Raw genomic sequence first — 26,791 nt, forward strand, 5'->3', positions numbered from 1 at the left:
AAAGCTTTTGACAATGTTGACTGCAATACTCTCTTTCAAATTCTGAAGGTGGCAGGGGTAAAATATAGGGAACGAAAGGCTATTTACAATTTGTACAGAAACCAGATGGCAGCTATAAGAGTAGAGGGACATGAAAGGGAAGCAGTGGTTGGGAACGGAGTGAGACAGGGTTGTAGCCTCTCCCCGATGTTATTCAATCTGTATATTGAGCAAGCAGTTAACGAAACAAAAGAAAAATTCGGAGTAGGTATTAAAATCCATGGAGAAGAAATAAAAACTTTGGGGTTCGCCGATGACATCGTAATTCTGTCAGAGACAGCAAATGACTTGGAAGAGCAGTTGAACGGAATGGGTGGTGTCTTGAAAGAAGGATATAAGATGAACATCAACAAAAGCAAAACGAGGATAATGGAATGTAGTTGAAGTAAATTGGGTGATGCTGAGGGAATTAGATTAGGAAATGAGACACTTAAAGTAGTAAAGGAGTTTTGCTATTTGGGGAGCAAAATAACTGATGATGGTCGAAGTAGAGAGGATATAAAATGTAGACAGGCAATGGCAAGGAAAGCGTTTCTGAAGTAGAGAAATTTGTTAACATCGAGTATTCATTTAAGTGTCAGGAAGTCATTTCTGAAAGTATTTGTATGGAGTTTAGCCATGTATGGAAGTGAACCATGGACGATGAATAGTTTGGACGAGAAGAGAATAGAAGCTTTCGAAATGTAGTGCTACAGAAAAATGCTGAAGATTAGATGGGTAGATCACATAACTAATGAGGAAGTATTGAATAGGATTGGGGAGAAGTTTGTGGCACAACTTGGCCAGAATAAGGGATCGGTTGGTAAGACATGTTCTGAGGCATCAAGGGATCACCAATTTAGTATTGGAGGGCAGCGTTGAGGGTAAAAATCTTAGAGGGAGACCAAGAGATGACTACACTAAGCAGATTCAGAAGGATGTAGGTAGCAGTAGGTACTGGGAGATGAAGAAGCTTGCACAGGAGTAGCATGGAGAGCTGCATCAAACCAGTCTCAGGACTGAAGACCACAACAGCAACAGCATTCAAATCCACTCCACCTATCAATTCGTTTACTTGATGATAATCAGTCCTGTTACTGAAAGCATTGGACATCGACGGTTGAGACACGTTAATGTTAAATATAATTTTGTTCGTCATTTCACCACCGTAGCATCATCACGGCCGAGCATGTACGTTCGGAAGACCAGACTGCAGATATTTTTACTAAAGGCTTACCAGCTCCTAGATTCATGGCTTTGAGGAGTTTCTTGAGTTTACTTTAATTTTTGTTAGCGTTAAATGTAAAATCGTTAAACTGAGGAGGGGTATTACCATTGCAATTTTAATTATTCTCTGTGTGACTTACGTTAAGTGCTGTACCATCAAAGAGTAAAACAGCTGTTTTTGTTCAGTTGTTCTGTTACGCGTTTCAGTTTATTAAAAACTATCTAATAGTTTTTAACTTTACTTGCGTTATTTTATAGTAAGAAACTTCAATCACATAATAAAATTTCTGGATTTAAAAACTTCAGACCAAAAACCTGAACACTTATTCGATATGTTTCGTAAACCAACGACAACAGACATAATTATCCACAACCAGTCATATCACCGAGATCACACAAGCTCCCATACTGTCATTCTACGCTGCACAAACAACTTGTCACTAAAAAGAGAAAATATTGAGAAAGAAATAGATCTTTTTCGAAATGTATAAGCAATCCTAAGAAGTTGGTAAGCACGTCATTCAAAAAGAAAACCAGACACATGCCAATCCGTAGATGAAATAACTAAACCAAACCACAGGAAAATAAAGTTCCTGTATTTCCGAAAAAAATACTCGATGTTTCAAGGATTCAAAATTGTACACCAGTTACAGAACCACTGAAAATCTAAATCGATTGTTGAGACATATCGCACGTTAATCAGAACCGTATTCGCAATCATGAATCTACAGTATTAACTGTGAAGAATGACCAAAATTTTATATTCGACAAACCGGAATAAAAGTTAGTACACGATTTCAAGAACACACGACATTAAGCGACAATAACCTATCCGCATATGCTGCACACTTAAAAGACACGTAGATGGAGCACTTCAAATATTCCATATGTTACAGAAAGGAAAAGTCATGAATGTAATTGAAGAAATAGAAATCTACATACATCTAAAAGATGCCAGACAGAGTTCTAAATGAGCAAAACGACCTGCGAAGTGGGAAATTCCTAGACAACTCCTACCAGTTCTACGGCGAAGTAATGCAGAAGAAAGAATGTAAAATTATCCTTACACTCTATTTCATTAGAATACTCTGATAAATGTGACATATAAGATCTTTGCACGAACTGTACAAAAATGATGTGCTCCTACAATAACAGCGCAAATAGTTGGAAATTTTTTGTATGGAAATTACTTACAGTCATATATACACCAATGATGAGCGATAATTAAATATAACTGAGAACAAAAGCATATGCAGGTTAGGTAGCAAATTTCTGTAAAATAATATTAATCTTCCTAGTGTTAAATACTTTACATATAAGAGCTTTGCAACAACTGCTCGGAAGTAACGTACTTCTAAAATAGTGCGAACACCTCGAACTAATTTACGAGCATAACATGAGGTCACAGGAGCAACGACATATACGACATAATCTCTTACTGAAAAATCATCCATAAAGGAATTTATAATGCGCCTACTATCTCGACAGATATGACTTGTTCCTACATCAAAATCACATCATCATCATCACCATCATCATCAGTGCTCTGCCTGAAGGCAGGTTTTCGATTGGTAGTTCTCCAGGCTGTCCTGTCTTCTGCCATCCTCATCAGGTCTGCAAAATTTCCTATTCCCTTTATGTTGTCTATCACCTTGTATCTCCTTCTTCCTCTCAGTCTTCTCCCACAACCCAATCCTTGCAAAGCATTTACTAGCAAGCACCCCATTCTCAATGAATGTCCCAACCAGTTCTTTTTCGTTTCTCTTACAACCATCAGCAGAAATCTTCTGTCACCAGCCCTTTCCAATACTCTTTCATTACTCACTCTTTCCATCCAGCTTATTCTCTCCATTCTCCTCCACATCCACATCTCAAATGCTTCTAACCTTTTTTTCATCCTCTCGTCTCAGTGTCCATGTTTCTGCCCCATATAGTGCCACACTCCAGACACACTCAAAATCACAAGTGTCACTAATGTATCTAATGTATGAAACTTTCGTTTTAGATAGTTGAATCGTACAAGAAATAAAGAGAATGGCAGCTGAAGGCTTCAAAAAACCTCTCAAAAAAAGAAAGGCCTTCTATTGATACTATCACATTTAAATGTGGTGCTTATTTGAAATAATGAGGATAAAATTAAATTAATCCAGTTATGTAGCCTAGCACAAATATTCATTGACTGCTGAGGCTGACAAGGACCTGAAACAGAACACAAACGGGACGGCAGTGTCCCACTTTACCGACAAGTACCTATAGGGAAAAGGATGCGAAACTGCTAAGAAAACTTCTAGAAGCTATGGTTGATATTAGTAAGCCTAAGTGTCGGAGAAAGTCGTTAAGCTTCGGGCAGTAGCAGAGCCTAGTCTACTTTTGCGATCGAACATTTTTAAAATATGTTGATTTAATTAATTATTCATAACTATTAATACCTAGTACGTTTGAACATAACGCCCTGTTGTGTGCTTTCAGGAAACCTTGTGGTTTACGTCTGCCTATTACAACGTAGCACTGAGCGGTGTGGCATTAAAACAATAGACTTGCATTTGGGATACCCGAGATGAACCCCAGAGCAGACATCCCGATTTGGGTTTTCTGCGGCTTCGCAGTTTCCTCCAGACGAATGACGTAATGGTACCTTGGAGTTGCCCCGCCGCTTCCATCAATTTCAGTAAATAAAAGTCGGAGCAATAATCCATGTTTTGTGACCTTGGCTGTGGACGCGATGTAAAGCATTAAACTGACTTCTTTATTCCAATCACAGTAAATAATCACAGGGTCTACGAAGTGGATACTGTGTGTTTCTTATCAGCACTGAGTAAAACGGAAATTCTTTTAAAGGTACTTCCCCTCTCCCCGTGGCGGTTATTCTATGCTGTTACCTCCACTCATCAGCTCGTTATTTTTTGAAATTGAACCTCAATTTGGAATGATGTGGACTGTCGACAAGTATGCACAAATCTTCACTGTAATCTCTAAAGAAGATTCCCGCATACAGAAACACATCTTCATGGAGATACCAGCGTCCAAAGAAATTTATTGGCTAAGTTCTGCTTGTTGATAAATGTTATAATTTACTAAGTAAATTACCGACAGTAATTTAGTTTTATGTACCAGTTGACACACTATATACTGCCATGGGGGGTTCTGTTACAATTACAGTATACAATAATGACCATTTGTTGAAACCCACTGAAAATTAAATCCTGCCGATGCTTATGGTTATAGGTGTAGGGAATAGAATCATAACTATTCACTAATGCCTCTAAATGTTTTCGAATTAATTATTGTGTGCCTGATTCGATGTACATATCTCACTAGTCATGTAGTTTTAGAACCAGAAATTAAAAGTATGAGCTGCATTTCTTCTTTCTTATACAACAAGAAGTCAAGCTTCATTGAAGACTTATTGCTTTGTACACGACAGTTTATTAGAATAGCATTAAACCTGTATTATGTACTATACACTTTGATAATATGTAGTGATATACATTGATCTTACACATAGGTAAACTTTCCCAGTTTTATTTTAAGTTATTAAACTTGCTGCAGAAACTATGTTAAAATGTAAGTTACAGAAATTAAGGTTTTAGAGCACACATACGCTCAGGCTCACAGAACACTACGTACACATGTTAGTGGCATCTACAACGAAGTATATCATCCATTGATACTGTGAATAGCAAGTACTATCAGTGAAGATAATAGCAAAATGATGGCATAGTCAAGCGAGGCAAATACTATAACAGGTATTAAAAACGTAACATATTTACTTTTTGGACATTCATGTGTTTATCCCGTTATACTGTTGTGTATAGTACTACCATACTGTAAGATACAGGCTTAAGGTAAGACACATAATGTGTCACTGGGTGTACAAAGACATGCAGTTATTGGCTAGACCAGTCTTCCTGAGATGTCAGGTAACAATTATTCCAAAGAAAAGAGACCAGTTGTCTTTTTTCATCCACTTCTTTCATATCATATATTCACATAAAAGGCAAGCATAGTGTTTGTAGCACGTGGAAGAAGGTATGGCTATTATACCTCTTGATATTTTCTGGTGTAACAGGAGTGTAAGCAGGTGTCAATAGAACACCATATGTGTTGAGTACCATCAAGTTGATGCACATACCTGAGCTGGCCACTCCACACATGGGCAGGAAGCTGATATGCTACAGGTCACGTGCTACTTGCTGAGCTGCCCACAGTAGGTAGTTGCTACTCCTGAAGTGGCGCCACAAACGCGGATCACAGTCTGAAGCTGCTCACACTGTCTGTACCCTACAGTAAAGTGGGAAAAGTAAAGCACCACTGCACTTTGCAGCAGACACATCTGGTTATTACTCAGGGTCTCATACATGTAAGCTCTAGAGCACTCATTGATGATAAATGAGGAAGCAGAAATGTTGCAAAATTTTCCATTTTTTAAAAATTGCTTCATTAGTTGACACTAAATAATGTATACTGTGTTGGATATAATTTCGCTGTTACTTCATTTATTCTGATGAGATGTAAAAGTCAGTTTCTATATTTTGCTTAATAACTGATTATCTACAGTATACAGTAGTGTGGTACATGGAGCAAAATGATATTGAATCTGCCATTGTGGAAAGCAATGAAAAGAAGAACTTATAACAATCGCACTTCCTAGTATCGTCTAGTTAGTATAAAATATCCAAAAATACATACATAAATGCAGGCGAGTCTTCTGATGTACATGCAGACATGAAAGCAACATTTTTATTTTAGACTGTGGTGGGTATCATCAGAATTATTATGGGAAATAAATGACGTAATAGATCTAAAGTAGTATCTCCTGTGAAAGAAACAAGGCGATTATAATCATATGTTGCGAAATTACAGTAGCAACATTAACATGTATCTATAAAAAAAAGTATCTGCAAAGTGTGCACACAAAATTTCAACAGCGACTGCATTTGCATGTGCACTTCGTACCATAGGGATCCTTCCCATTACATTCATTTGGTCTGCCGGAGCAGTACATAAGTGAATTGAGAACCTCTCAGGACTCGCAGTTAATACCTGTTCTGAAACCTTTATTATGCTTTTTCTGTATATCGTATATGCCTGACAAATAATTTTTTAGTGTTTATGTTGCACTTCACGTGGGTCAGTCATGTTTGTGACTGTATGTGAACCCTTAGTTGTATATATTCAATACCCCTTATAGTTCCATCTAACATTAGTAATATTGAGTAACGTCGTTACCAGTGATGCGTGGGTGTTTCGTAGGTAATCTCCAATGCTTCAGTATATCGTATATGCCTAACAAAAGATTTTTTAGTGTTTATGTAGCACTTCACATGGGTCAGTCATGCTTGTGACTGTATGTGAACCCTTAGTTGTATATATTCAATACCCCATATAGTTCCATCTAACATTAGTAATATTGAGTAACGTCGTTACCAGTGATGCGTGGGTGTTTCGTAGGTAATCTCCAATGCAGACTTAAAACACCGATACTTCGACTCTTTATCTGTAGACATGGTCAATGAAGTAATTATCGAGATTCTTGATCTCTTCTTTATGCTGAACTACAAAGCTTCACTGTCTGTTACGGTGTGTAACAGGCCACCAGACACGTTGTTACCAATATACTGTCAAGCACATGAGTTCTGATATTGCCATACGGGGTAAAAAGGCAAAAATTCCAACTCCACATAATGTAGTAGTTGTCAAAGAAAAAATTTAAAAATCACTTATAAGGAAGCAGTCACAGCTCTCTTTGTGAAGTACACTTTATTGCGCAACGTGACGTACACTTTATGAATGTATGTTCTAATTGTTTTTAAATATTACACATATCAAAATGTTTTGTCTTCATGACAGGCACTTTCCTTTCTACATCAGTCTCATGTTAGTTTCAACGAACCTTGACAACATTAAAAATTGATATCCTGCAATTTACACACATTACTCAGATATTTTTGACATATTTAGACTGGAAAGGTCATTGCGTCACATGGAACATCGTGAATCAGATAAGAGAAGGAAATTATCGTCAGTAGTTTAATACTTCAATTTTCTGTAACCATCATCACACTATATCGAGTCAACAGACATTTAATTGGTGATACACCAGAAGACTAATTTCAACTAACTGCACCGCATTGTTGATGGAACGGACAAAAGAAAGCCTGCTTTACACCTTATGTTACGAATCGCTAGGGACCATAATGCCCCACAATATTTGGGCTGGATTTTGTTCCTCAGCTGTGTCAGGAAGTATAATGGCGACAACTACTTCGTTTTCACGACAGTGAAGATGTTACTGTAACTGCACTATACAGTGCAATGAAAGTAAGAAAGAAATAGAGAGCAGCTTTAGGCAGCCAGAGCTGTGAACTCTGTGACTACCTGTGTGGTGTGAGCAGTGTGCGGCGGTTATTGTCTGTCGGACGTCCAAGGGCGTTAGTGAGACGCAGTTAACAGTGTATAGACATTTATCATTTATGTATATACCGTTGTCATCATCGATCACTGACCAATGTTGTTCATTAACCTTCAGTGACCCAATGGTACACATTTTTGTATGTCAGACCGGTAGAAAATGGATTGCAGAAGATTTGAAACATGTAAAACAAGCTGTTGCTAGAGGTTTATCGTTTAGGAAGGCTGCTGAAAATGTTGATGTATCTAGTAGTGCACTGCAAGATGGATTACAGAAAGGAATATGAGCGAGAGGTAAGCCCTACTTTGTATCACACACTTGCTGCGTACAACTATGTGGTGATGATTTTGTAAACTAATTTTATTCATTTTTATGTTTCGGATGAGTACCAAGTGGAGTGCAGAAGAGTAAGGGATGTAGTCACCTGACCATTAATTGTAGATCACTACATGGCGTAAATGATTAACACTTTCTTTATACCTTTTATGAATGAATGTCCAAATTAAATACGAGAATGAAAGCCGCCATACTGCAATTCAGACCATAAAGTGCTTGAGTAATGTATAGATTCTCGCCTGGCATTCCCTGCTTCCTGGTCTGTCATGCATAAACAATGAATGCAAGACGAATACTCCCATACCAGGCGTCAGACTGCAACTTTCATTTACTGGCAGTACGTATTTAGGCATAGCAAGAGCTCCAAAAAATGGAGCTCTGGGGCTGTTAGCTTCTACCACACTCTATGCATTAGTGCTCAAGAGAGTCACACTTCAAACTAATGTTGATGTCTCAGTTCTGAATGGTGCGTGGAGAAAGTTTAATTATTTACAACTGTTATGAAGTGAGAAAGTTTAATTATTTACAACTGTTATGAAGTCAACGTAGCCTCAGATTTTGGTAGGTATTGGACTGGTATAAAATGCTGTAAATGTTGCATTATGCGTAACTCTATATATACAGTTGTGAATAATAATGAAATAAAGCTCAATAGAATGGCTCCTCTGTTAGAATATTGCTGGGCGGTGTGGGTTCCTTACCAGGTGGGATTGACGGAGGACATCGAAAGGGTGCAAAAAAGGGCAGCTCGTTTTGTATTATCACGTAATAGGAGAGAGAGTGTGGCAGATATGATACGCGAGTTGGGATGGAAGTCATTAAAGCAAAGACGTTTTTCGTCGCGGCGAGATCTTCTTACGAAACTTCAGTCACAAACTTTCTCTTCTGAATGTGAAAATATTTTGTTGAGCACAACCTACATAGGTAGGAATGATCATCAAAATAAAATAAGAGAAATCAGAGCTCGAAGAGAAAGGTTTAGGTGTTCGTTTTTCCCGCGCGCTGTTAGGGAGTGGAATGGTAAAGAGATAGTATGATTGTGGTTCGATGAACCCTCTGCCAAGCACTTAAATGAGACTTGCAGAGTAGTTATGTAGATGTATATGTAGAACGTTTCTAATTTTGAAAATAGTTATAGGGCATGAAGCATCAGTACAGGTGTTTACAAGTCCATTCTTCTGTCATGGTTAATAGTATGCAGAATTTGGGGAGACCCTTAAATGGGTGGATAGCTTACATTATACGAACTTACAGTTCATTGTATAGAGAACAAAACAGAAGATGATAATTACCGATGAAACGTGATAACGACTACTGACATAAATGATGAAAGAATGGAATACATACCATTTGAAAATTCTAGCTAGAGGCTTACCATGATAACGCAAAATAAACAGAACGAAAACGACATTAACTTACATTGAATAAATTCCTGTCCTTTTTAAATTAGTTCTTAAAGTGTATGATTACCATTCTATATCGCTGTTCTTACTAGAGAAAGAGTTTCGTAATACGTGTATATAAACTTTCATGTACATGAATAGTGGCGGACGTTGTGGAGAGCGGTTCTAGGCAGTTCAGTAAGGAACGGCAGGTTCGAATCCTGCCTCGGGCATGGATGTGTGTGCTGTTGTTGGGTTGGTTAAGTTTAAGTGGTTCTAAGTCTAGGGGACTGATGACCTAAGATCTTAAGCCAAATATTGCTTAGAGCCATTTGAATTTTTTTTTTATTGAACGTGAATAGTATTCTTGATGTACTAAGTTCATCACCTGTAGTGCTTACACTTTTGTTTCCGTATTTTAGCCCTTGGATTCTGAAGGTTTCATACCATGTCCAGCAAGATAATTCTGCCTTTAAGATATGACAACAATACGGCTGATTGTGGAGTTTGACGTAAGCGCTGTGTAGCTGCGCTTGCCTTCTACGAGTTGGGTGATAAGTGCCCCACTGCAGTATAAGAGGAGGCCAGTGAGCTCCATAGTGACACTTGTAGCTAGGCACCTAGTGTAGAAACCACTGCAGCCATGAAGGGAGGCCTCGTCCTGCTGATTGCTGGTGTGTTGCTCGTGGCGTACTGGACGCCTCTTGCTGCTGCAGACGATGGCGACGAAGTGGCGGAAGACGTAGGAGAAAACAGAGACGCTGATGAACCGTATGTGCAGTTGACGGACTTTGAGCGAGGGCGTATAGTGGGCATGCAGGAGGCCGGGTGGACGTACCGCCGAATTGCTCAACACGTGGAGGATGAGGTCTCCACAGTACATCGATGTTGTCGCCAGTGGTCGGCGGAAGGTGCACGTGCCCGTCGACCTGGAACCGGACCGCAGCGACGCACGGATGCACGCGAAGACCGTAGGATTCTACGCAGTGCCGTAGGGGACCGCACCGCCACTTCCCAGCAAATTAGGGACACTGTTGCTCCTGGGGTATCGGCGAGGACCATTCGCAACCGTCTCCATGAAGCTGGGCTACGGTCCCGCACACCATTAGGCCGTCTTCCGCTCACGCCCCAACATCGTGCAGCCCGCCTCCAGTGGTGTCGCGACAGGAGTGAATGGAGGGACGAATGGAGACGTGTCGTCTTCAGCGATGAGAGTCGCTTTTGCCTTGGTGCCAATGATGGTCGTATGCGTGTTTGGCGCCGTGCAGGTGAGCGCCACAATCAGGACTGCATACGACCGAGGCACACAGGGCCAACACCCGCCATCATGGTGTGGGGAGCGATCTCATACACTGGCCGTACACCTCTGGTGATCGTCGAGGGGACACTGAATAGTGCATGGTACATCCAAACAGTCATCGAACCCATCGTTCTACCATTCCTAGACCGGCAAGGGAACTTGCTGTTCCAACAGGACAATGCACGTCCGCATGTATCCCGTGCCACCCAACGTGCTCTAGAAGGTGTAAGTCAACTACCCTGGCCAGCAAGATCTCCGGATCTGTTCCCCATTGAGCATGTTTGGGACTGGATGAAGCGTCGTCTCACGCGGTCTGCACGTCCAGCACGAACGCTGGTCCAACTGAGGCGGCAGGTGGAAATGGCATGGCAAGCCGTTCCACAGGACTACATCCATGGGAGAATAGCAGCGTGCATTGCTGCGAAAGGTGGATATACACTGTACTAGTGCCGACATTGTGCATGCTCTGTTGCCTGTGTCTATGTGCCTGTGGTTCTGTCAGTGTGATCATGTGATGTATCTGACCCCAGGAATGTGTCAATAAAGTTTCCCATTCCTGGGACAATGAATTCTCGGTGTTCTTATTTCAATTTCCAGGAGTGTATATGTATCAGAGCACCATAGAGTAATTTACCATTTCGCAATAAGCCACGTTATTTGGAACTAGAAACACTATAATACCACGACAAGAAGTTGTAGGTTGGTTCAGCTTTCCTGACGTGCAAGGTAACAGTTATTCCAGAGTAAACTAACCATATCCTTCTGAAGTATACTTTTTGCTTATAAAATGCGACCTTAGTAGTTTGCAGCAGCTGTAAATAGATGTTCCTACTTCGGCTACTGAAATTTTCTGGTAGGAAAGAAGGTAACCAGATGTCACTGGAATATCGCGTGTGTTGTTTCCTGTTGAGCAGGTGCTCACGCCCGGGCCGGCCACGCGAAACACGCGCGTGCAGGCAGCCGACACGCTGCGGGCAGAGCTGCAGTCAGGCCCCACGCCAGGTCAGGCGCCGCCCGCAAAGCCGCCCACAGAGCGTAGTCGCCGCTGCTGAGGGAGCCAACACCATGGAGACGCCATCTGGAGCTGCTCATCCTCTCCTGTTTCCTGTACTCACATAGGAGAAGTAAAGCACCGATACACTTAACAAAAATGGTTTTATTACCCAATGTCTTACATGTGTAAGCACGGGACTATGAGGAACCATATTACCAAAATTGTGAAATTTTTAATGGAATTATGTGCTTTACTGTAAATATGTACTGTGCTAGACGGCCGGTGTGGTTGTGTTGTTCTACACGCTTCAGTCTGGAACCACGTGACCTCTACTGTCGCAGGTTCGAATCCTTCCTCGCACATGGATGTGTGTGGTGTCCTTAGGTTAGTTAGGTTTACGTAATTCTAAATTCTAGGGGACTGATGACCACAGATGTTAAGTCCCATATTTCTCAGAGCCATTTGAACCATTTTGTACTGTGCTGGAAGAAAACTTCCCCATACATTTACGGCCTCAGTGTTTCCCATTCAGATCTAAATGTCAATTAGTAATATTTTTCAAAGCAGCAGATGGTGTTGCAGAAGAGCTCTGTTCATTCTGTTAAGAGATGAAAGGAAAATTTCAATTTCAAGTCCCAACATTCCTACTTGGAAGTGTTATGGTGTTACAATCATTTAAAGACACAAAACATTGGAAGATATCAAGACGACTTCAGGTGATCCGTTGTAAAAATATATCAACAGTAATCACATTCTTCTCTAAATAAATACATATGTAGAATTCATGTAGTAATTCACGTGCACTTCATTTTCTTTCTAAATTCTGAGCGATTTAAAGGAGAAAAGAGTTGGGAAGTGCTGATAGCCTCACCGACCACATCACCGAAGTTTAAGTAGTAGAATAGCCATAGTAATAATGAGTAATCCTGTGAAACTGAACAAAAACAAAGTACAAATATTAATTAATCGAAGGCCTTGATGGATCTACTTATTGTGGAAGAATAGTTCCAAATGCACGTAATTAATACATAATGTTCACTTCAGACAGCCTAATGAATCGTTGTTCAATGGCTGAAGGACAACTGGTTACAAATAGTAATTCAGTCTACCGAGGAAGCAACCTCTTGTTCACAATTTCACTTGCATTTTCGTGTATCCGAAATTTTAAGGTAATTATTGAATACAGAGCGGCAACTTACAGCACGGCAATGTTATCATCAAGTGGTTTCCAATTTCTGCCGCCATCAGTCAAAATAGTAACACATTTAATTCCATGTTTAGAAATGATTCTCGGTGCTAAAACAGCTATGAACACAAAAAAGGTAGAGGTGATTCTAAAAATACTTACAGGTTGAGACCTATGGCATCCAACAATCTACGGCGTTTTCAGGACCCCGTATAGACAGATAATCTCGTACTTTATTGATATTTTGCGGAAAGGTAAATGATGGGATGCAGACAGTTTCTCTTGCTGCGAAGAAAAGTAAAAACTGTTGTCAACTTGTCAGTTTGGCTATATTTCTAACATTCTTGCTTGGAACAAATCATGTTTTCGATCATCTCTGTGAACATGTGATGCGTATCTGAAGATGAGATTCAAGTGGGAAGTGCGGAACTCTGTTCTGTCGAGAGATGGCATTGTGTTGCTCAGCTTTAAAGGGAGTATAGTCATCTCTGACTTGTTGCAGGAGACATAACATCTCCACGACCCAGGCTGGCTCTCATCTAATCCCATTCATCTGCACATATGCCCTTTCATTTGGTCAAGTTCCACACACTCGTTACACATACCTACTTATATCCCGTCTTAGAAATCACTTCTGCATAGGTCGGGTCAAACGTTGTTGTTTTGGTCTTCAGTCCTGAGACTGGTTTGATGCAGATCTCCACGCTACTCTATCCTGCGCAAGCTTCTTCATCTCCCAGTGCCTACTGCAGCCTATATCCTTCTGAATCAGCTTAGTGTATTCATCTCTTGGTCTCCCTCTACGATTGTTACCCTCCAGTACTAAATTGGTGATCCCTTGATGCCTCAGAACATGTCCTACCAGCCGATCCCTTCTTCTCGTCAAGTTGTGCCACCAACTCCTCCCCAATTCTATTCAATACCTCCTAATTAGTTATGTGATCTACCCATCTAATCTTCAGCATTCTTCTGTAGCACCACATATCGAAAGTTCCTATTATCTTCTTGTCCAAACTATTTATCGTCCATGTTTCACTTTAATACGTTTCTACACTCCATAAAAATACTTACAGAAACTAGTTCCTGACACTTAAATCTATACTCGATGTTAACAAATTTATCTTCTTCAGAAACGCTTTCCTTGACATTGCCAGTCTTTATATTATATCCTCTCTACTTCTACCATCATCAGTTATTTTGATCCCCAAATAGCAAAACTCCTTTACTAGTTTAATGGTCTCATTTCTTAACCTAATTCCTCAGCAACACCCGATTTCATTCGACCACATTTCATTATTCTCGTTTTGCTTTTGTAGTTCATCTTATATCCTCCTTTCAAGACACTATCCATACCGTTCAACTGCTCTTACAAGTCCTTTGCTGTCTCTGACAGAATTACAATGTCATCGGCGAACCTCAAAGTTTTTAATTCTTCTCCATGAATTTTAATACCTACTCCGAACTTTTCTTTTGTTTCCTTTACTGCTTGTTCAATGTACAGATTGAATAGCATCAGGGAGAGCCTACAACCTTGTCTCACTCTCTTCCCAACCACTGATTCCCTTTCATGTGCCTCGACTCTTATAACTGCCATCTAATTTCTGTACAAATTGCAAATAGCCTTTCGTTCCCTGAATTTTACCCCTGCCACCTTCAGAATTTGAAAGAGAGTATTCCAGTCAACATTGTCAAAAGCTTTCTCTAAGTCTACAAATGCTGGAAACGTAGGTTTCCTTTCCTTAATCTTTCTTCTAAGATAAGTCGTAGGGTCAGTATTGCCTCACGTGTTCCAACATTTCTACGGAATTCAAACTGATCTTCCCCGAGGTCGGCTTCTACCAGTTTTTCCTTTCGTCTGTAAAGAATTCGCGTTAGTATTTTGCATCCGTGACTTACTAAACTGATTGTTAGGTAATTTTCACATCTGTCTGCACTTGTTTTCTTTGGGATTGGAATTATTATATTCTTCTCGAAGTCTGAGGGTATTTCGCTGTGTCATACATTTTGCTCACCAGATGGTAGAGTTTTGTCAGGGCAGGCTCTCCCAAGGCTGTCAGTAGTTCCAATGGAATGTTGTTTACTCCCGGGGCCTTGTTTCGACTTAGGTCTTTCAGTGCTCTGACATACTCTTCACACAGTATCATATCTCCCATTTCATCATCTCCTCTTCCATTTCCATAATATTGTCCTCAATAACTTCGCCCCTGTATAGACCTCCTATAATAGAGATCACAGAAAACTCTGTATCATTCCTTTAGCACCGGGGCTCCATCTGAAAACTCAGAAATGTGTTCCCTCGCGGGGACTGTCGCATTTTGAGTGCAGTGAGGAACGGATGTCTAAAACAGTTAGTGACATTCAATGAGAAACGCCGTAAGTGAGTGCTATATACATACTAGGTAACTGTTCCACGAAAAACCGAGAAATGGCAGCTCCACCTCTAATTTCACGTTCTCACTAATGCCAGCTTACCCACGATGTGTTGTTGTTTCACGCGGTTTTATGGATGCATCTGTTGTTAGACTGGACATGGATGTCAAGGTAGAGACAGGTACAGGTCTTTTTTAAGTTTCTACAGTATAAATCAGATCTGACTTCGCTGGTTTCCGACGATAGCGAAATCCACAGGCTGCTACACACCAAATATTGCCTATCACGAAGTCACTCTCAATGGCCATAAGAAAAGAAAGGCTTTAAGACCAGCGTTTAACGTCCCGTAGACAGTGAGTCATTAGAGACGTAGCGCGAGCTTACATTAGGTAACGATTGTAAAATAAATTAGCAGTGCTCTTTTCAAAGCACCATCCCGGTATTTCCCTTGAGGAAATCATGGAAACCTTATATGGTGGTGGGACGAAAATTGGACCTGTTGTCCTCCTTAATGCGTCCCTCCTGTATTAACCTATGCCCAAAATCACTCGGATTTTATAACTGTACAGCGTTAGCAGCTAAGGAGTATCCCAAAATGGACCCAAAATGAAAAAAAACATGTCAAGGTGATATTTTCGTCAAATGATAGCTGGCATTAAGCAGATTGTCCTGATCTTAGCAACAAATGTTTATCGTAAGTAATCCCTGTTGTATGATACAGGATTAAGAGAACTTCGACGACATACCACATGTGGTTACTCATCCAATAGTATCAAGATAACAGACCCGGCTACCACGGTCCTGCCGATAAAGGAGAGATCCCACATACGTCTGCCCCATTATATTAAATATAAGTGAACACATAACTGAGGTATAATTGTTGTGTTTACCCATGCACTTGAGGCCCATTAGTCTGTGTTCTGCTGTTGTAGCAATCAGATAACATGCCTGTAGAGCCATTTACAAACTTACGATGTATATGACAGTCGAAAAAATGAAGCCATTCACAATGCATACAAAGTCGAAAACACGAATATCGTTTATGTAGAATTTCGCAAAACTATTGTATGCAGATGAGTATCCAGATAGTGCCAACTGTCGCGATTTGTCTTTCCGAAATTATAAAAAAAATTCTAGAACCTGGAAGTGTAGAGAAAAAATACGCCAGATAAAAAGAAGAGCAGCTGATGAAAAAAATGTAAATAACATTTTGGTAATAGCAACCATAATGTAAATGTCACTAAGAGGCATGTTGGCAGAACGAGAGGGATCGGCCAGACGAGTCATCTACGAACACCACATTCCATCACACTTTCTCATATTCATATTTCCCTGCAGCTGTAACTTCATGGCAATGGCTTCCAAAATTGGATGTAAAAAAGTGTAAAGTGATACGTATAAAGTCGTTTATATACGATGTAAGCAAAGACAGAATACCGAAAAATATTTTAACTTCAACAAATGTCCGACGAACGACAATTTCAATAGAGAATCGTGGATTCAGACCGCATAAGAACGCCCTCTAGAGAGAAAAGAGTGCCGCGACTTTCATGATAATATTACTATCGACGAATTTTCTCTCTCTCGACGTCATTAAATATGTGAGCACGAGATATATATTTTTGGACATTAAGTGGCTTGGATGACAATGTTTTTGACATGAATCTTCAAAATTTCCAGTACATCAGTTTCTGTTCGTGCTGACACAGTGGACTTTGTTAACATAAGACATGGATAGTAAGCATTCAATATTCAGTGACCCTAAAAAGGTACTGAAACAAAGAGAAACCATGGTCTTTCTATTGAAAAGTTCTTTACTGTTTAAAAAAACGTTGTACGCCGCCACCAAATAACTTATGTTCCCTATAATGATCCGATCATACGTTTGGAGCTAGAGCCTTCGGTCAAGGAGTGTGTTGTTGGTTTGGCGGGCCCTGGTACTGACAGCTAGCTGGAGGGCACGTGGCTCGCAAGTGGTTGCCTTTGGTTGACTCCTGACGTCTGGTACAGACATCGACAAGCCGCGAGTGGTTCAATAGGTCGGAGGCAAGCCCTACTGCCTCGTTTAAGGACTGTTAGCGTCAACTTGCGGAAAGAATAATGATCAGCAAGTACCCGACCTAGTCTCCAAGACCAACTACACGGATGAGAGGCAATAACACCCCAGCTTGGAATCCTGGAAGTCACGGCTACTTCTCATCTGACTGGAGTTCAGCGTTGTATTTTTCGTTTTTTGTGTACTTATCTGAGTTAGCGTGGAATTTGACCTGTTGTATGAATGGGCCTCCGAGTGATTGTGTGTATGATCATCGATCAGTGTAGCTCTCGTTAATGTGTTGTTCCAGGCCATATTCTGCACGAGTGTACGAGTATTCTGTTTTACAAACTGAATTGATGAAATTCAAGGTGTAACATTGTCTATTTCAGAGGCGAGGCACCTTTACAGACAACTAAGGATGGAATTCGGTCTTGCACCTGAAATAACATAATTTCAAAGGCAGTTGGTTGTGAGCTTTAGATAGGAACGGTCTCCTTTCTTTTCGGATAAACGATAATTGTAAAAAGTCATTTTATTGACTCTGGATGTCTCTTGTGGCTTTGTCCAAGAACATGTCTGAAGGGAAATACGTCTCCACTTCATAAACTTGTAATGTATTGTCCTCCTGGATTACAGAAATAGTTTCATCAATGTAGATACCTTCCTGTTTTTGGCTTTTCGTCCTGACCTCTTACCACATGTCTGATAAGAGAAGGAATAACTTGTATTTCAAAAGCTGTCATATTTTTCTTATACTGATTTATTTTTCAAACGAACGAATAAGAAATCTTCATAGAACTTTCAGAACAGCCGTTTTCGTTTCGTCCCGGTTTTTGGTAGATATCCACTCCAATTCTTCAGAATGTCTTAAGAGTGCGAAATGTCATTCATCTTCATTTGCTTCCAAATGGTAACTAATGAAATTCTCCCAACCAGATACGTCATCACCATACGTCTTTCAGTCTTACTGTGAAGATTATTACAACATCAAATTGGAAAATCCTTTTCGCTGAGTTACCGTGGTATACACCTTCAACAACAAGTCGATCGTCGATACGCCTCCAGTCCTTATTCTGTTTGTGTCAGTATTTCCATTACATATTTTCAAAATATCTTCTTAAAGTCACGACCAACATAAAATTGGTTTTTCTTATTTCATTTTACATGGGATGCGGATTTCCCACAGAAATAACAGTTTCTTTTAAGATAAAATGTCTGAAGTGACGATCGAAAAATATTTTTACTTTGTACCTGTTCTAGCATAATGAGCCTTCTAAAAAAAAGTTCCTTCACTTTTCATGAACAACATCGGTGCAGGTCTCCAGAATAACATGTATCCTCAATGAACATTTGTATTTCTTTTTCCTTCACTCTGTTAGCTCTATCCCGCCCAAAACACTTTCACCACAAATAAAATTTTCAAATGTTGTGCTGACCTTCATGTAAGAACGTAACCAGTCAATTGTTTGTTGACGACTGATGCCTCCTCCATAGCCAAACATAGCAGTGTTCAACAAAGACCCAGCAGAAAGTGCATGTTTCTGACAGCGGAACAACGAAGTACAGATGCCTATACTGATAAATTAGTGAAACTACACAGCTGAATATTGTAAAACCTGGGTAGAAAGTTAAAACTCGGTAGTCATTAAACACACTATTTCCATAAAACTAGTACGTAACAATATACATTAACCAATAAATTTCCTCGAAACTTTCTTTAAATTTTTGGAAACACATTTTAGGCTCTATAACTTTCCTCCAGAAACGAGTCAGTCAAATCAGCCAAATCTGAGACACTGCATTTCTTACAGCAATGAAACGGATGGTTATTGAAACATGAAGAACTAGAGTTTTATGATGTATTGTATCTAGGGTTGTTGAAAGCCTACTACAGATACTCTCATATCCTCAATGTGGTGCTTACTTGAAGTAATGAGGATAAAATTAAATTAATCGTGTTATGTAATACTTACAAATAATCATTGACTGCTAATCTTGACCCGACCCTCAAACAGTACACAAACGGCAAGGCGATTCCCGACATTACCGAAAAATACCTATCAGGGAAAGGAGAAGAAACTGCCAAGAAAACTTCTAGAAGCTACAGTCGTAAGCAGTAGGCCTAAGTGTCGTGGAAAGTCGTTAAGTTTCGTGCAGTATCCGATGATAGTAAAATCTGTCACCGACCTTTTTTTTTAATTTGCTTCATTTATGTCGATGAGACATAAAGCATTTATCTAATATCCTCATCTCAACCAAATCAAACAATCGACCTCCCTACGAAGCGTAAACTATGTGTCTGTTATCAGCACTGAGTAAAACGTACATTCTTTTCCAGGTACTTCTCCTCTCTTCGTGGTGGTTGTTGTATGCTGTTAACTCCACTCACTAACTTGTTATTAGAACCTTAGCCGTCGACTCTACAACCAAGTATATTATTCAGTGATAGAGTAATGATAGAGTACTTTCAATGAAGATAATAGCATATCAGGTGCGTGGTGAACTGAGGAAAACTCTATAACTGTTTTAAAACTCTTACTACATTTCCGCAATTGTTTTAGAAACATGTTAACACGTAAAAAGAGAGCAATTATCTTTTGGATATTAGATAAATACATTCCCGGAATTTACTGGTGTGTTTATCCCGTTATACATATCTGTATAACATTAACATGGTGTAAAATACTGGCATAGGGTATGCCACATAATATGTAAATGGTATGCAAAGGCGTGCACTTATTGGATAGACCAGTTTTCCTGAGTTGTAAGATAACTGTTTTTCCAAATAATATAGACCACTCATCTTCTTGTCATCCACTTCTTACATATACTTTTTGCACATCAAAGGGAAGCTTAGTGATGTAGCAGATGTAAGCTTGTGTAGCTATTGTGCCTACAGAAATTTTCTGATGTGACAGGAATGTAATCATGTGTCTCTGGAACACCACATGTGTTGATTATCATTAAGCAGGTGCTCATGCCTGGGCCGCCCACACCAAACTACCCATGGGCTTTCAGCTGACATGCTGCTGCGAAAGCCAGAACCAGATCATATGCCAGGTCAGGCGCAGCTTCCAGAGCTGACCACAGTTGCCACTCCTGGAGTGGAGCCACAAAATGGAGGTACAGTCTGAAGCTGCTTACACTGTCCTGTAACCTGCAATAACACGGGAAAAATAAAGCGACACTGCACTTTGTATCAAACATGCATGATTATTACCCAGTGTCTTATAAATGGAAGTTCTAGTCATTACTGATATATAAGGATGGGAAAATGTTGTATGTTTCCAAATTTGTAAAGTATCTTCGGTAGTCGACTATAAATAATGTATACTGTGCTGCAATATAATTTCGCTATTACTTCATTTACTGTGATGTGAAGTAAAAGTCAATTCCTATATTTTATTTAATAACTTATTATCTACAGTATACAGTACTGTGGTACATTGAGCAAAATGATAGTAAATCTGTGTTTATGGAAAAGCAACGAAAAAAATAACTTATAAGAACCTCATTTCAAATTCCCTTCTCGTTACTAAATACTTTCCAAGGCAAACTGTTCGATGTACATGCAGAAATGAAAAGAAAATTCTAGACTAAAGCACTACCTTTATGAGGCAACAGATCTAAAGCACTACCTTCTGCAGAAGAAAAAATACCATTATAATCACTAGTTATGAAGCTACAGTACAACATTAACATGTTTCTATAAATAAAAATATCTGTAAAGTGTGCACACAATATTTCAACACCATCCACATCTGCAAATTCAATTCATACTCTGTTGGGGGGGGGGGGGGGGGGTGTACTTAGTATAGCGCCACAGCACCACATGATAGGGATGTTTTCCATTCCAGTCCCTTTGATTGCCAGAACAGTACGTAAGTGGATGGAGAATAGCTCTCAACTCTCACTTAATACTTGTTCTGCAACCTTTTATTAGGCTTTTGCTGGTTACTAGATCTCTATATTAGATACCTGTAAGTTCAGATTTTTTTGCCTTTATGTTGCAGTCCCCATGGGTCAATCAGGCCTGTGACTGTATGTGCGCTATTGCTTGTATGTATTCAATATCCCAGAGAGTTCTATTTCACATAAGTAATATTGAGTAATGCACTAAAATGTGATGCATGGGTGATTCGTAGGTAATCTCCAATGTAGACATGAATCACTGGTATTTCGATTCCATATCTGTAGATATGGTCAGTGACGTAAAAGGCGAGATTCATAGCCTCTTCCTTGTGATGAACTACCAAGCTTAACTGTCTGTTACAGTGCAGAACAGTCCAGCAGACACGTTCCTACCGATATGCTCTAATCACAGTAGTACAGAGTGTTTCTTACAGCAACCAAAAGGCAAAAATGCGAACTATACTTAATGCAGCAGTTTCAAAGAAAGGAATTTAAATAAATTGAACTATAAACTCAGCTTTTTTTACCAGAACTCTTAGAACCAAAACTGTTACTGATAAAAATCAGAGACAGCAATTACGACTCTCTTTGTGAAGATCACACTATTGTGCAAAGTGAAGTGTATTTCACGAATGGATGTTCGTATTACTTTCGAATTATATATTTCTCACAATCTTTTAATGTCTTCATGACGGACACTTTCTTCTGTATTGTATTGCAGAAGTTTACACACATTACTCAGATAATTGTGACATGTATATACTGAAAAGGTGCTTACATCACATGGAGTACTGTGAATTATATGACGGGAGGCAAATTATTTTCTGTAGTTAGTACTTCAACTTTCTGGAACCGTTACCACACCTGATCGAGTCGACATACGTTTAGTGGGTGATACAATAAAAGACTCTCTGGAACCCCACTAATACACATTCTATTACCAACCACTAAGGACAATAGTGCCCCACAGTGTTTGGGTTGGCCACGTGACGGATTTTGCACACCAGCTTTGTCAGGTGGAAGAAAGGCGAGAACTGTTTAGTATGATGCATTATTGGCGGTTTTCTCGGGAGTCACTATATAGTAAAATATTGCAAAGAAATATAGGATCACTGTAGATAGCCACAGCTGTGTCCTCCGTGAATGCCTGGATGGTACAAAGCAGTGTGCGTCAGTTATTATCTGTCTGATGTCCAAAGGCGCTAATGAAACGCTGTTACAGTACATACATGTTTATTATTTATGTAGATATAGTTGTCATCATTGATAACTGACCACAACTGTCCATTAATCTTTACTGATCTAATGTTAAACATTTTTATGTTTCATACTTGTGGAAAATGGACTGCAGAAGCCCTGATACATGTAAAACAAGCTGAAGATAGAGGTTTGTTGTTCATGAAGGCTGCTGAAAATTTTGATATGCCTTGTAGCACACTGCAAGACAGATTAAAGAAAGAAAATGAATCCAACAGAGAGGTAGGCCCTTTGTGACACACAGCCACTGGTTAAAAGTATATAGTGATGACTTTTTAAGCAAATTTTTTTCCATTTTCATGTCTCAGATTGGTACAAAGCGGAGTGCAGTAGATTAGGGGCTGTAGTCACCATACCATCAATTGTACAGCACTACATTGTGTAAATGATAATCGATTTGCTAATACCCTTTATGAACGCACTACCAAATAGAATATGAGAATGAAAGCCGCCACACAGCAGTTCAAACCATAAAAAGCTTGAGGAACATATAGATTCTTGAACAGCATTCCTGGCCTCCTGGTCTGTCATGGATAAACAATGCTTCCATACCACAGCACGTATTTTATCGCGGCAAGAGATTCCACAAACTTCGGCTCAGAAGCTGTTCGCTTTGAACCACAATGTATGCATTAGTGCCCACTAGTGTCACACTTGAAACTGATGTTGTGTCAATTCTGGGTGGTGGGTCGAACCAAAGTTTCATTATTTATAACTGTTATGAAGCTAACATCGCCTCAGATTTTTATAGGTATCGGACTGATATAAAGTGTTTCACTTTGCAACACTCTGTATACAGAAATTGTTAATAATAATTAATTTAAAGTGAAAGAATGGCTCCTGCTAATATGGATGTGAATCATGGTTAATGTTGAAATATTTGTCGCAATGGAAGAAGCAATACGAAGAAGGGGAAACAAAATTCCTAATATGGAACATAGTTATAGCGGCACCAAATATCAGTACTGCTGTTCACAAGTCTATTCGTCTGTCATGGTTAATTAGCATGAAGTATTTATGGAGACTGTTAAATGAGTTGCTGGGTTATATGATACGAACTAATAGATCATTGTAAAGAGAAAAAAACAAAAATTGTTAATTATTGATAAAATGTGATGACGAAGTCTAACATAAATAATGACAGAATGGAATACAAAACATTGGAAAATTCTAGTTAAATGTCTACCATGATAATGCAAATTAAAGAGTACAAAAACGACATTAATTGTTATTGAATAAATTCCTGTTGTTTTTAAATTAGTTCGGAAAGTGAGTGCTTACCGTTCTATATCGCTGTTCTTACGAAGAAAAGAGTTTCGTAATTATTGTATATTAACTTTCAGGTACATGAATAGCTTTCTTGGTGTACTGTGTTTATCACCTGTAGCGCTTACAATTTTGCTTCCGTCTTTTAGTACCTTGAGCCTCAAGGTTTCATACCAGTAAGATATTTCTGCTTTTAATATATGACGACGATACGGCTAATTGCAGAGTTTGAAGTATGCACTGAGTAGCTGCCCTTGTCTGCTACGAGTTGGGTGATAAGTGCCGCACTGCAGTATAAGAGGTGGCCGGTGAGTTCAATAGTGACACTTGTAGCGAAGCACCCAGTGTCGAAACCCCTGCAGCCATGAAGGGAGGCCTCGTCTTGCTGATCGCTGGGGTGTTGCTCATGGCGTACTGCACGCCGCTTGCTGCTGCAGACGATGGAGACGAAGTGGCGGAAGAAGTAGGAGAAAACAGAGAGCCTGATGACGACGACACCGACAGCATAGCAGACGAGGACGACGACGACGACAGCGGGTTTAATTGGGGCCTAGTTGAAGTGAGGAGGCAGGCACTCAAAGGTAAACACCAGCAAATTGGAACAGGCTGTGCAAGGCTCTAACTGCTGTGGTGTCGCTAGTGGTTCTCACAGTCAAGCGCTCTGACACTTCGTGTGTCTGCAGGCAGCTCAAGTGCAGTATTCATGCCATCAGGTCTTGGCAATATTACTATTAGACCAGTAGCACGTTTCTTAGTAGGCTAAATATTTTGGTACTTTCAGTCTCATTTCTCTTAAATATTACGGCTCGTACAAAGTATTTACTTGAAAAATATGGGCCCCTTATAAGACCCGTCAAGTTCACATTTGTCTCACTCTGAGGGTCTATCTGCTGAATCAAGAAGATACTTAATTTCCGTGTAGCTTATCAGCATAACATTTACATTCCAAAAAACATACTAGTATCAGTCATGTATAAAAATTTGTCCTAAATTTCCACTTTCATTACCATTAGTTATTGAATAGGTAATGATATTAACAGAAAACTACATTCCAATAAATAACTGTCTACCATGTTACATAAACAAACACTAATTAACCAGATGGTACACACTCTTCCTTCTGCTGTGAAAGAAAGTTATTAGTTTAGTCCATTAAGAATGCTGAAGATTAGATGGGTAGATCGCATAACTAATGAGGAGGTATTGAATAGAACTGGGGAGAAGAGAAGTTTATGGATCAACTTGACAAGAAGATGGGACCGGTTGGTAGGACATGTTCTCAGGCATCAAGGGATCACCAATTTAGTGTTGGAGCGCATCGTGGAGGGTAAAAATCGTAAAGGGTGACCATGAGACGAATACACTAAGCAGATTCAGAAGGATGTAGGTTGCAGTAGGTACTGGGAGATGAAGAAGCTTGCACAGTATAGAGTAGCATGGAGAGCTGCATGAAACCAGTCTCAGGACTGAAGACCACAACAACAACAACAACATATTAACAAACTCTCAAGCACGCCAGCATTGTGCGGTGCTGAAAATACGCTGATATGCTGAACATGGTATTCATCTATCTCAATACATATCTGGCGTTCCTTTTTATATTGGTAGACTTTATTGTTTTCCCTATTTACAAATTTGTTATGCAACACGGTATGGTTGCCATACGAGTTACATGATTAAAAATGTAATTACTAACAGAGTATTGGTGCAGTGACGACGTTGCTATACCAAAAAGGCAGAAGATGATAACTTTTCTGGAATAAACCTTAATCTGAGGAGTAATGTCATTGACACTACACAGTAACAGCAGTTTTAGAGGTGTAGTCTGTAATTATCTCCAATTTTTTGGTGTAATATATTCAAATGTCTAATAAAAGTAATGTGGCAAAAGTAAATGAAACATTATCAGAAAAACCTACAAGCGAGACCGTGCTTACGAAGTATATGGTAGTTCTGTATGTAGGACACAGAATCGTAACTGTTATGGCTCTAAACATTGTCTAACTAGATAGAAGATATCCTGATTTGTGGCGCACACAGTGTATCTTTCTTCAGTAGTCATTTAGTCACTTGTATTTTCATTTTCTACTTAGCAATGTAACATAATGACGGCAGTTACTCTTACTTACATAACAAGAAGTCTGTCTCCATGATAGGATTCTTGCATTGCACTTGAAAGTACATTAGAATAGGGTTCAAGAAGTAGTATATATTTTGAAGCTATATAGCGTCGTACTTTGAGCCATCATATAATCCTACTGCTTTCGTTCTTTTATATTGTTTCACTAGCTTTTGGAATCGTGAGAACAGGGACGATACAGAAATTCTGTTTTTAGAACACAAATCCAGTAAGTCTTACAGCACAATATCTCTGTATGTTAGCGGCCTGTTCAGAAAAGGATACCATCCTGTGATTGAGGTGATTATGGTCTACTTTAATTAAGGTAGGTCTACATAGGGGTACAATTGAACTGAGAAAAACACTAAACCTGGTTTTAAAAGTCTCACCACAGACGTTTACATAGCTCTTTTATGAACATTTTAAACGTGTAAAAAAGATCTTCTATGTGTCATATGCTTTTAAAGTATAGTTTTTGCCAATAAAATGCGAGCTTAGTGGTTGCAGCAGCTGTAAACAGGTATTACTATTCCGGCTACTGAAATTTTCTGATAACAAAGAAGGTAACCAGATGTCCTTGGAACGTCACGTGTGTTGTTTCCCGCTGAACAGGAGCTCACGCCCGGGCTGGCCACGCCAAACACGCGCGAGCAGGCAGCCGACACGCTGCAGGCAGAGCTGCAAACAGACCCCACGCCAGGACAGGCGCTGCCCGCAGAGGCGCCCACAGCAAGTAGTCGCCACTGCTGAGGGAGCCCACGCCATGGAGATGCCATCTGAGTTGCTCATACTGTCCTGTATCCTGTACTCACAAAGCAGAAATAAAGCACCGATGAACTTAAAAAATGGTTTCATTATCCAATGTCTTACAATTGTAAGGAGAGGACTATGAGAAACCATATTACCAAATTGTGAAGTCATTAATGGAATTATGTGCTCAACTGTAAATGTGTACTGTTCTGGGAGAAAACTTA

The 26,791-nt window shown here is 39.7% G+C and overlaps 2 protein-coding genes across 4 annotated transcripts in view; both read left to right on the plus strand.

Moving 5' to 3' along the window:
- Positions 1 to 26,791, plus strand: part of LOC126282247 (uncharacterized) — a 362,102-nt gene that overhangs the window by 12,232 nt on the left and 323,079 nt on the right. Inside the window, exon 2 of one of the 3 annotated variants that reach the window (XM_049981841.1) lies at positions 11,590 to 11,677. The exons of the other annotated variants lie outside the window; for them this stretch is intronic. Within the exon in view, the coding sequence (XP_049837798.1) occupies positions 11,590 to 11,677 (88 nt within the window). The remainder of the gene's footprint in view (positions 1 to 11,589; positions 11,678 to 26,791) is intronic. 3 annotated transcript variants of the gene reach the window in all.
- Positions 24,039 to 26,654, plus strand: LOC126282246 (uncharacterized). The gene is made up of 2 exons (XM_049981837.1): positions 24,039 to 24,279; positions 26,430 to 26,654. The coding sequence occupies exons 1-2, from the start codon at positions 24,063 to 24,065 to the stop codon at positions 26,552 to 26,554; spliced, it is 342 nt and encodes a 113-aa protein (XP_049837794.1). The 5' UTR covers positions 24,039 to 24,062; the 3' UTR covers positions 26,555 to 26,654.

Source organism: Schistocerca gregaria, chromosome 7 (assembly GCF_023897955.1).
Source record: "Schistocerca gregaria isolate iqSchGreg1 chromosome 7, iqSchGreg1.2, whole genome shotgun sequence".
NCBI classification, from domain to species: domain Eukaryota; kingdom Metazoa; phylum Arthropoda; class Insecta; order Orthoptera; family Acrididae; genus Schistocerca; species Schistocerca gregaria.